We start from the raw sequence: 12,105 nt of genomic DNA, 5'->3' as shown, positions 1-12,105 counted from the left end.
AAAGGAGATGAACCATCCTTCTTTTGGAGCCTTCTTTGGCTGGAAAGCCAAGCACCATATGTCTTCATTAGTGATAGGGACCTAAATGGTGAAGCAGTAGACAGTATGTTAAATCCCAGCCGTATCAAAATCAGCACCTTTCTCCCATTAACTCTGAAGGAATGAGGATTTTAATCCAGAAACTGAAACTGTCAGTCAAGCAATCTGATTATGGGGAAACGCAAACTAGAGGCAATGATTTCATAATGTTGAATCTAGGCCGTATATAAAAATTGCTTCGAAAAATTATGTGATAGTATCTTACTACTATTGTTTTTATATAGTAGTTTGCAAATAAATATATATTTTCTGAGGCTCATGGCAAGACTTGAATTACAGTAGTTCATGCTGAGTGTGACTTTGTTCCAAGAGTGACACAAAGGATGCTTGTTTTTCCAGTGTTGTGAGGGTATGTGAATCTGGTCCTGTGAAATTTCAGTTCAAAGTAAATCCGGATGGATTAAATCAAGAATACTGCTGAAATGCAGAGTGACTGGGGAAAAATGAAGAGGGACGGAAGGAGTTTGGATTATAAGACTGAAACAAAAGATATATGGACATATAAAACAGTAAAAAACAATCAGAATATATATTTATACTAAATTAAAACTTTATTGACTAATGTTCTCCAGACAACATGATCCGACGGACTATGGTTGCATACATGCAATGAAGTTGAACACAACAGTAGTTTAACATGGAATGTCAAACAAATTAATATAATGTATTAAATGAAACAATTTATCTGTGTTGCTGCAAAATGAAACCAAGCCATGTATTTCCTTGGTCAATCTGTGTTCAGCTAAGAGACTACGCATTTGAAGAAACTGGTAGATTTCTTTAGCATATATTTCAAATAAATTAGCTAGAATTGTACTCTTTAAAAATCCTTTCAACTTCACTTGCATTTCAAACAAAATCTAAGTGTAAACACTAAAGTTGCTAGAGCCCTCTAGAAAGACCTAACTGTCAAACTCGGAGTGGACATTACAGTTCAGTAAATGTGACTATTTAGAACAAGAAAAATACCAGTTACTGCAAAAGTCATGTAGGCATATTTTATTATTAATCCAGCACAAAGCATTTCTTCTAAGTTTCTCACATAAAAGACTAAAGCTTGCTTACAGTACTACATCTTCTATCATTCAAGCATCATTATTACCTATCAGGGAGATTGGCTAGATGACCTAATGGGTCTTTTCCACCCCTAACGTCTACAAAAGAAAAATCATTCATGCCAGCAAGAACATGGTTCGCTACATCTTGGGCTTGATCCTGCAGCCTTCGTTCAGGCAAAACTCCCACTGACTTAGAAGAGAGATTTTCCAGAGCAAGACATCCAGGATTAGTCCTTTTTTATTTTTTAGTTTTAAAAAGAGCATCCGTTCAGGATACATGGAAAATATTCTATAGAATTAAAAAAATATAATGACATGTGCTTCACTTGCATTGAAGGAAGTCAGAGAATGTAAACACCATAGTGGCCCACATCTTCACAATATCCATGAAAAAGTGTCAACTGCAAGTAATCTGTGTGCTTTTACTTCTCAACGTATGCTTCTGAGGGTGTTTTGTGTATACCTTTACCTCCACATCCACACACATACATAGACCCTTAATATACATAAGGGTGTGATAAAATTCACTAAAGGCAGTTGCTTGCCTGTCTTAATGCTTAAATCTGCAAGTGGCAGCAAACTGGGTTTTATGTGATGTCAATTAGACTGTACGTAAGCAGCAGGACACGAATACCGCTGTGGGCAAGAGAGTGTGGTTGCCGGTTCTACGAGTGTGGAGCCACCCTGCTTACGCACATCACAAAATCTACCTGCGTGAAGGGTTGGAAAAGCAGGTGACCAAAGCATTTCTTGGTGGGCCATGTCTGAAATTTAAGTTGAATGATTCAAAGGCTGTAGATTGTCCTCACAGGAGCCTTTCGACAACCTGGAGGACCATATAGGAAAGTTTACCTTCAAAGTGCACTTTCTAAGAATGGAATGTTCTTGACAGGGAAATGATCAGAGGCAATCCTGGACTTTTTTGCTTGTTGAATAGGAAAAATGTTTTCATCTTCAGGCAGCACTTCACCCTGACAAATGTGAGTTCAGTTATTATTGGATTTTAGTATTACAGAAGATTCTTTAGAAACAAACACAATAGTACACACATACACATACACTCAGATATTTACAGCCTTTCTAGAAAAACAACCCCCTACCTTAGTACTGACTACCTATCTTTTTCCTTTTTTTTTTTTTTTTAGTATTTAAATTCTTTAAACCAGCTACATTAAATACCAATGTGTACTGTACCACCCCACACCAACAGCAAGTATTCATATTCCCCCCCACATTCCCCCCCACAAAACAGCAAGTATTTTAAAAGTTTGTTCGCTTGTTTCATTTGTTTTTACGATTTTTAAAATCTCCTGCTTGAGACTGTTAAGTACCACCTCCACTGGAACAAGATCAGCACTGACTGCATCTTCCAATGCACGTCGTTTCATAGTTGAGCAAGTACTGCAGCTAGAAGCTTAGATCTCCAGGTCATCAGGTCGAGGTCTGCTGCTGGCTCGGCTGCTGGCTCTGCTGGGAGGCCTCTGGTCCACAATGGTGAGGGGTTGCAGCTCGTGTCCCGACGCCAGTTTTTTAGTGTTCTGGTGCTCATCAGAGAAGTCGAAGGGCTGGGCGTGTGAGTTGGAGATGGTGCTGCCAGCCTGCCCCATTCTGTTCTGCTCCGCGCTGTAGTTGGCCCAGTTTTGCTCGCTGGCTTGCTTATTGTAGTTACGACAGGAGGAATTGTTCCTGTCTCCAGTAACGAGCTTGTACCCTGGGGGAGACATGGGAGACAAGGGGGCAGTCGGAGAGGAGCAGCCATTGTAATAAGCATATTTGGGGGAGCCACAGTCCTTGGAAGGGCTCATGGCACCGCTGTGGGAGTAGGGGTCGGTTTTCCCTTTCACACGATCCTTCACACCCTTGAAGAACACGTAGAAAAGCTCAATGATGTTCAAGGCAAGAGACACCAAAGACACGACCAGCATGAAGAGAATGAAGATGGTTTTCTCAGTTGGACGGGAGAGGAAACAGTCCACTCTGTGCGGGCATGGATCTCGCTCACAGGTGTAGATGGCATTCAGGCTAAACCCATAAATGTACCACTGTATCAGCAAGAAAGCTACCTCGAAGACAGACTTAAACAGGATGCTGATGATGTAAGTACGGAGCAGTCCCCCACGCATCTTTACTTTGCCATGCTCTTCGATTCCATACTTGAATTTCTTAATTTCTATTTGCTTGAGGTGCATATCCACATTCACACCATCATTTTGGACCACCTTGAGCTCTTCTTCTCTTTTGTTCAGCTTCTCTTCTTTCCTCATTACGTAGAACACATGTGCCAAGTACAAAAGGGTAGGTACAGACACAAATATGATCTGCAGAACCCAGAAGCGTACATGGGATATGGGGAAGGACTTGTCATAGCAGACGTTCTCGCAACCAGGCTGTTGAGTGTTGCATCGGAAAGCAGACTGTTCATCTCCCCAAGCAGATTCGACTGCTGTCCCCAACAGCAAGATTCGGAAAATAAAGAGGACAGACAGCCACACTTTCCCTCCTGCAGTAGAATAGGCTTGAACCTTGTCAAGAAGTTTTCCCAAGGCACTCCAATCACCCATCTTCACAGGATGCTGGCTAAAGGAGGACACAAAGAAAAAAAAAAAAAAGCAATGGTTAAGACAGAGCTTTAATACCTTTGATCAACAGTAATAGAGCAGTGATGTCACCTTTGTTTTAATTCATGTGTTTTACACAATCTGAGGAGAAACCAGAGTTTTAGTTAGTCTGCAGGTGGACTGGAAAGTCAGGGAAACTGAAAAGAGAAAGTAACATATAATGTCTCAGAGCACAATGAAAAAAGAGCTTTCTAATTTCACTCCAGTTTTCAAGAAGTCCACCACAACCCTGAGTTGCCACTGTGGTTGGCTCAGCTTCCTTGGTGGCAACCTCAGTTCAATGATCCACACCTGCCTCAGGTAGAAAACAGCTGTGACACATTGCTGAAGCAGGGTATAGGAAAATGTGGTGGCACTGCCTGAATAAGCTAGGAATAAATGAAAGATTTCTCTCTTTCAGTGTGGATCGTTCACAGTAATTTTTATGTTCACTCTTTAAGAGAGTAAGAAAGCAAACCATAGTATAACCTAAATACAAAAGGTTACACTAAGTTAATGTTAGGGTCGGATACCTAAAATTTTATCATTGCAAAATGTGTGCTATTTTTCCTACAGCAACATGAAACTGAGTTCTTGCATATCATTACATTTAAGAATACAGTTCTTAATGTTTATACTATACTCAACTCTGGAAAAAGCTTGCTATCTAAGTAAAGTTTATACATTAGTATTTCCAGCACAAAGATCAAAGTTAGTATTCTTTACCTATATGAAGGAACCAAAAATAGTAAATGCAAGAAGCACAGCTAAACTCATGTTAACATATTGGAAGAACTGGTTTCCTGTTTATCTGTGGCTTGCTTAATTTACTGAAATTTCAGCTTTGTATTTGCATCTTTTTGTATTTAAATTCCTTCACTGTTTTTTGAAAGGAAAAAAAGATTTAGCAAGAAAAAAAAGTAAATGAGCTCTTGAGTTTTAAAGTGCACATTTCTGGGACACAGACAGCTTCTCGGGGATATCTGGAAATACACAGGATGACGTAAAAGAAATGAAATGGTTTACTTGATGTTCTAGATTCCTAGGAAAAACAAAGTTCACTACAGGATTTTTATCAACTGGAGAATGGTAATCTTATCCGCATAAAAACTTTGATTTTAACTTGACCCGCATGAACAAACGTGTGAAATTGGGCACTTAAAAGGAAAAATAATCACAAAGTTTCCCATTTAAAGCAGATGCTGCTGGGTATAGGTATTTGTTCCACGCATGCTGACTAATCCCTTCCTGGTATTAATAGTTTTGATAATGTCCAAATGATTTCCTTCCCATCACATCATGGATATATTCCCTAGTTAAGGTCATTTATAGAAACAGCCCTTTTTGGATAATTCATAAAATAGGAAATCTTAGCAGCAAGGAGATTTTGTTTCAAGAAGCAGTGAGTCACTGGAAACACAAGATTATAAGTCTGGCAAATGCAATCATAACCATAGATGCCAAATAAAAAGACACCATTCCTGGCATCTGAAAGAGTCTGAGAGGGGAACGGGAGACAAGTGTTTAAAGTCCTTGCTTGGATAGCTCCAAGATGCCGGTTATCTTTGAACCCCTGGAAAATATCCGAGGGCTGTTTCCTCAGTCCGCTTAGTCCGCTTGCTCTGAAGTTTACCTACTGCGGCGTGCAGACCCTTGCTCACATAATTAGCTGTTCACACGCATGACGCTTGCTTCAGACTTTTAAATCTGGAAGCCTGCGCTGGGAGGAGTCCACAGCAGCGTGTTTATCTCTGACACATCCCTTCAGCCATGCCTAGCTTTAGTCCTTCCCAGGAAAGGCTACTTTGTCCTCATGGGCTCGAGGTGGCAGAGAAGGAGCCGGGCACACGAGCGCGGAGGTCTCTGGAAAGGCTGGAATGAAATGTGACCACGTTCCTCCTCAGGCTGGGATTGTTAAAACAGAGAACAGCCTGTAACTATACAACACGTGAAGTTTGTTTTAAAAGCAAGCTATTTGCTCCATGTCCTAGAAGTGGACAGAAAGAGCCTTTTTCAAGTAACAGCTTCTTGATTTAATTAGTCAGCTTTCCAGATGATTCGAAACTACTGCATTCACAGACTTTCCTCAGACTCAACGTATTTTTTTACTGTCTAAATGTTATTTCAGATTGGAAGTTTGATTAAGAAAACAGAGGACATGTTATTTCTAGGCAGTTATGTGTTGTTTGTTTTTTAATTGCACTCCACTCTGGTCCATTAATGCAACATGATTTACTTCAGTTTTGACCTACTTAATCCCACACCTGCAATATTTTGAGAATTTACTACCTATTTTTAATTTGCTTCAGCATGCAAAATTGCTAAGTTTCATTTATGTCCTCTGGCTATATAAACTCCAAGAGGAAACATTCCATGCTTGAATTACTCATACATAGTTTTGAAAAGCAACTTTTTTTTAAAGAGATCAGTTACACGCTAGCCTTTGCCAGTGATAAAAAACCCCACATCAATTCAAAACATTGTACTGTTAATCAGATAACCTTGTGGTGGCACAAATATATTATTCCTTTGCTTAAGTGGATTCTGTTGCTTTATGAAACACAGTACTTTGTTTTGTTGTAGAGAAAATTCATTCATCGGATCGAACTTGTTTATTTTCAGGACACTGAAAGACCATTTTTATTAACTGATTACAGTATCTGCTTACTAGCTTTAAAAAGAGGTTTTATATCAAACAGTTATTTAAGTACTCTAGCTTTGTAAATAGTTTGAAATGGATTGAGGATAAACTTTAAAAATAGTTCTTCAGCATTCTGGGCTTAAACATCTTTTAACACTCCCAAACACCTTAAATGAGTCCAAGAAACATGGGTTGACCTGATTGACTGATACAATTCCAGTACTTCAGGAATTTAAGGATATGGCTGATGATGACTACATGCGTTTCATGAGTTCTTACTGATTACTACTTACTATTATAACCTTTTTCTGAGATGGACTAATGCCGGCCTAGTAAACTCTTTGAAAGATGGATTTCTACCAGGTCCTACTGTGTGTGGGTAAAGAAAGGAAAAAAAGCCATAGAGCAGCAGGAGATATGACAGCATTCATCTGCATGGATTTTGGATGACCACATATGTAAGAAATTTTATTTGTAAGCCACAATTAAGAAATTCTAGAACTATTTTTTATGGACGCCATTCATCATGTCATCTGGTTCATATTTTCCAGAAAGAATAATGCAAACTCAGTGCTGTGGTAACATGCCCAGGTCTGACTGTAGTGTTAGGAGGTCACATGCTAGTGGATGGAAGAGCAGGAAGGGTTAGAGTGGGATCTAAAATGGGATTTTGCAGCTGAAGCAGTTGGGAAACAGGCCAAAGTTTTGGCTTCCCTACCTTTCCTGCCTTTTTCCGTGTGCTCACACACACATAAATAGCCAAGAAAAGGGAAGATTCTGGACCCTGAACACCAACCAGCTTGAGTATTTCCCAAAAGCAACCAGCGCTGCAGAGAAAGCAGCTGAGATGCACAGCTGATGGGGTCTGGATGGGTTGGCATAGGAAAGGCTAGTTTTCTAAATCTTACAAAAATCACCAAATGTCTTCCAGACATTCCCCTGGAAAGGTGTAGTTCATTTGTAGTTCTGCAGATGAGCCCCAGTTCATTTCACCCACTGGACAAAGATTACGCACTAAATGGTTGCAGTAACTAGACTCTTTGAAAGCGTCACAAGGGTCACTCTCTTCCCTGTCTGCTGCTGGTCAGCCACTACTGGATCGACCCCCATCCACAGCCTTTGCCTCTCCATGTTGTACCCTCTCCACCTAATTTAATTCTAAATCATAGTTGCAAAGGGACCCAAAGCAACCGTAAGCATTTCCTTAGACATTCTCTAGTTGTACAAGTCAGGTCTACCCTCTGCGTTACTGCCCAGACTTATCCCTCTCCTGACTATGGAATTAAGAGATGAAACGCGCAATTCCCTGAGGGGTCCTCGGGCCCTCTGATGCTTGCAGATTTTGAAATCTGGATTTCTAAAACGTATGTGTGGCATAAACAACAGACCAGGTGCCTCCACGCGAGATAAATTCAGTGGGTAACACGGGGAGGAGATACCAGAGACTGGTAGAAAGAGAGCAATGTATCTGATGAAACTGATACATTGCTCAATGTCATCTAACCTTCCTCATGCCCACAGGAATCCTTGGCCTAAACCAACGTTCGTTTCAGAGACAAATAAAACTAATCTTTCGGGCTTGCATAATCTCAGAGCTGAGATAACTTTACAGCGTTGAAGCTGTTTGGGCTGCTGAGTGTATAAGCATTCAGACTTCAGTCGCAAACCAAATCCCTTGTGTCCCCCTCTTCCCTCTCCTGAACTCGGCCTGCTGCTCACCCCTCTCCCATTTGTATGCTTGTTAGGTACCATGGGTCAGCGCCAGTGTTTGGCTTTGAAGTTTTCGAAGGAAACACTTCAGTAAACATCCCAAAGACTAGAGGCTTAAATTCTGCAGTGTCGTGTGCTGTCCAGATGTTAAAAATGGCAGGATGAAAGCTTCACGCAAGTCCTCCAACTCGCTCCCTGTGCGTGCACGCACACACACACAGACGTCGGGCACAAGGTGTCCATAGCCCAGTTTTTGTCCCCCTTACCGGGGGGGTTTCGTCATAAATCTCACATACAAAAGCAGAAGGAATTTCTCAGACGAAATACGCCACTTCGCGAGGCTCGCTGGTTATCTCAAGGCAAAATGTGAGGACAGATGTAAGCACACAATATTCTGGTTTAAGAAGGGAACGTGTTACTCGATAAGATAGACTCTCTGCTTCGCCTTTCAGCTGAAGGCTCTTTTTCCTACCTCCTCGTGTTGCTCTCTAACTACTGGCAAGCAGCAGGCAACAATTCCTATAAGGAATCACTCCAAGTCTTGCAAAGTAAAAAGCTTTTTCGTTCTCCAAGAGATGCTGCTCAAGCTTTTTTTTCCTCCGCATTTTGGTATTTAAGCCTTCAAGGTAATATAAAGGGAATGTGTCATATTGGGATTATGACACATATTGTGGATATTCTTGCACAGTTCTTCCTAGACAACTTTCATTTATATCCACCCAAGACTTTCACAGACATTGCCAACGTGGTAAGGCATATCATGATATCTCACATTCCTTCTCTAAAATCCCTCACCGAGGTTGCTAAAACAGAGTAACTATATACAAACCAGGTTAAAAATCCATAACGCACGTCTGGATTTTATCACATCTATTTTAAAAGAAAAGGGGAAAACTTATCAGGAAGACCACGTGAAAGTCACCCCTTTAGTTGCTGCAGCATTTAACAAAGCACCTCGTTAAGAACCTTGCTCTGCACAAACTGGTACCAAGGCATCAAGTCGGGATTTCCACACGAAGCAAAATGCGTGGGGCAGAAAGGGGACACTCAGGACAAGGTCTCCCTGCTACTCACCGATGCAATTTCGGCACGACAGAGGAGACTGGAGCACACCTCGGGTGTTTTTCTTTAAAGGAGCTCGTTTGGTCGGAGACAAGTACACAGAGGAGCGATTTCACCCAAACACTAGCAACAAGTCTGCAACTCAGCCCTACAGTTACAACTTCGCCGCAGTTTCTCCTTCAGTCGAACAAGGTTAAAAGTTGTAAAAGTGTAATATTTGAAGAAATGGGTAGAAATATGACAAAAGGAAGCAAAGAATTCCTGCAAGTTTGAACTTAGCACTTTAAGAGAAAACTTATACTTTTATGTATCTGTATTTTTAAGCAAGTTCAACCATCAGCGCAATAACACAAAATTCCTAGGGTGAAAAACAAGTGTTTTCAGAAAAAGTGATACACAAAAAAGATGAAAAAGGAAAACTTTCAACTTACCCTTGCTGATCAGCAGTGGAACTGGATCAGAATACTTCTTTGGAGGGTTAAAGTAAAATGGAAGAGCACGTTCAGGCACTCAGACCTGTCTATTTAAACTTTAAAAGTCTACTGCTGTTTTGTATTTTTCATCCTTCCTTCCCCACTAATGAAAGAAAAGTGCTGATACCTCGTAAAAGTTTTTTCTAACTTGGAACACTGGGAGAGCTTTTAACAAGTTTTCAAGCCTCTGCCTGTGAAAGAGGAGGGGAGAAGGAGGGGAGGCAGCCCAGGAGGAGGGGCGCTCTGCAAATGGAGAGGAGGAAGGTGGGGGAGGAGGGAAAGAACTGAAGGCACAGCAAAAACGAGCCCGGCGGAAAGGAGAGCGCCAAGGCATGCAGGTCCACTCTTGCTGATGTAACAAAACTATAAGGGCAGTCAGCAGCCACCTCACACGCACGCACCCACACCCCCCCACACCCCCCCGCACCCCCCCCCCCAAAGTCACTCAGGGCACCTGGGTGGCACTTCATCCAGATCTGGGCTTGCCCGGGACGGATGAAACAACTTAGCTCTCTGGTGTGCCCCAGGAGTTTCACTACAGGGAAAGGGAAAATTGTGTGAAAGGGATTAATGGGTAACCAGCGTGAACCTCCTGGATGCTGGGGCTGGACCGCATCGCTGCTGTCGCCATTCCCTCCTTGCCATTACCTTGGAGAGGAAGCCCTCTCAAGCCCTCTCCACTTTCTGTAGTGAACACTGCTTTGTTTACTTTGCTCTATTTCCTTTACGTGCACACATGAAAGTACACACCAGGAGCTGCATGTTTGTTTCTACAGGAGATACCCATCACACATTTTTTTTATTATTATTTGTGTGTGTATGCGTGTGTCCATCCCATGGGAGAAGTGAAGAAATGATCTTACATTCCAGGAAACACTTTCCAGGAAACTTCAGAAAATAAAGCATAGTACAGAGAACCAGTTTTCAATAATGACGAGAAATGCTCCTGATCATTTTTGAGCGCGTTTTACAGAATAAAAGCATGGTCTAAACCTGATCTATTCAATTAGAACAAAACTAGTTTGGCTTTGCTCCTGACCAGTCCCTGGTTAAACGCTCCCTGAAAAGTGCCTCCTCTGTAGAACAGAGATTAATTTATTTCTCTGCCCGGGTTAAGCTCCTCACACATGGAATCCAAACTGCATTAGGAATTGGTCTTGTACTTGTTCGTGTCATGGGGTATTAGCTCCTCTGTGGGACTGCTTAAGGGCTTCTCTAGAAGTGTTAGTGGTTAGATAGTTCTCAGTTAAGTTTCAAATTTTGGGTTGTACCAGGCTCATTTGGGTTTCAATTAATGTTATTTTCATGGGCTACTTCTGCACTCAGTAGCATGGATGAGCATTTTTTGCTCTTTAGAGGCTTTAAAGGAGGGGAGAAGTCCAGTAATGGCCATTGAGAAGTTCCCAAATAAAGGTCCTCTTTACAGTTTCTTCTTGAAATAATGAATGTTACACTCTACAACACAACCTAGATACTACTGCGCATTTTTCATAGCCTTTACCTACTGCTTTTCACCCAGAAATCTCTGGAGAAGAGAACTAAGACGAGATCTTTGTAGAAAGATACTCGGCAGGGAGCTTTGAAGCTGGCAAAGAACCCCACGGTCCTGGATCTTGCTCTGGAGCTGTTTGTAGCAGACCACACTGCCTCCTGTTTGAGAAAAAGAGCTAGTACACTACAACTGCACACCTTCCGTCCTCCTTCCTCTGGCTACAGGAGGAGATGGCTGGTTTCCCTAGCTTGCCCCCTTTGATATTGGCTGTTAGCTTTGACAGCTTTTTTAGTTTTTACAGTTGCCCAAGCCAGATGGCAGAAAGAAACCTTTTCTTTGTGTTCTCTGAGTGTTGTTTTAAGGTTGCTTTTTCTCTTTACAGCAAGGGAGAAATGGAGCTTTGTGCTTAACAGGCTATGGGCCCTTCTTGACAATCAAAAAATTATAATATGCAAACCATATGCCTTCATGACTATGGTATAGAGCGGAGTACACATAATGCTCCTGCTACTGCCCCATAAAACACTGGTTATTCTACAGCAAAGTACAATGACATGGCTACATGTGTGCTGATGCTGAGACAATGAAGAGATTTGTGATGTCGTTTATGTTGGTGCTGAAAAAGCTGCCCCTTTAGAAAAGCAACTTTATGCCAGGAAAAAAAAGCTTAAATTATAACATGTTAGAATACAATGCTGTCATTCCCTGTCAAAGCCAGTATGATCACAGGGTCCAGCTTGCCCGGTCTTGCATTTTTCCATGTATCTTCCTGTATAGACTGCAACGTTTCAAGCATTCTGTTTTTAAAAGAAGGACCGATGAGAAGTATTTCTCCACTTAAACAAACAAACAGGGTTTGTGAGAAGCCCAACACTCTTAAAATCTACTTTGCAAAACTAAAATGTATATGTTAGTAACAAGGGAAGAATAATTCTGCAGTAATAATAAGCATAACACTTGACTTTGCTATGTC

General features: G+C 41.4%; 1 protein-coding gene across 1 annotated transcript; it reads right to left on the bottom strand.

Moving 5' to 3' along the window:
• Nucleotides 1–627: 627 nt before the first annotated feature.
• On the bottom strand, nt 628–10,286 carry GJA1 (gap junction protein alpha 1). Its single transcript, XM_010312400.2, has 2 exons — nt 9,599–10,286; nt 628–3,734 (listed from the first exon to the last, which is right to left on the bottom strand). The coding sequence occupies exon 2, from the start codon at nt 3,716–3,718 to the stop codon at nt 2,573–2,575; it is 1,146 nt and encodes a 381-aa protein (XP_010310702.1). The 5' UTR covers nt 3,719–3,734; nt 9,599–10,286; the 3' UTR covers nt 628–2,572.
• Nucleotides 10,287–12,105: the final 1,819 nt, after the last annotated feature.

Source organism: Balearica regulorum, chromosome 3 (assembly GCF_011004875.1).
Source record: "Balearica regulorum gibbericeps isolate bBalReg1 chromosome 3, bBalReg1.pri, whole genome shotgun sequence".
NCBI lineage: Eukaryota > Metazoa > Chordata > Aves > Gruiformes > Gruidae > Balearica > Balearica regulorum.
Note: the sequence above shows the minus strand (reverse complement) of the source record. Positions and strands in the feature narration are given on the sequence as shown.

What these genes read in the sequence shown, in the direction of transcription:
- GJA1 (XM_010312400.2), bottom strand. Translation starts at nt 3,718, where the DNA reads ATGGGTGATTGGAGTGCCTTGGGAAAACTTCTTGACAAGGTTCAAGCC.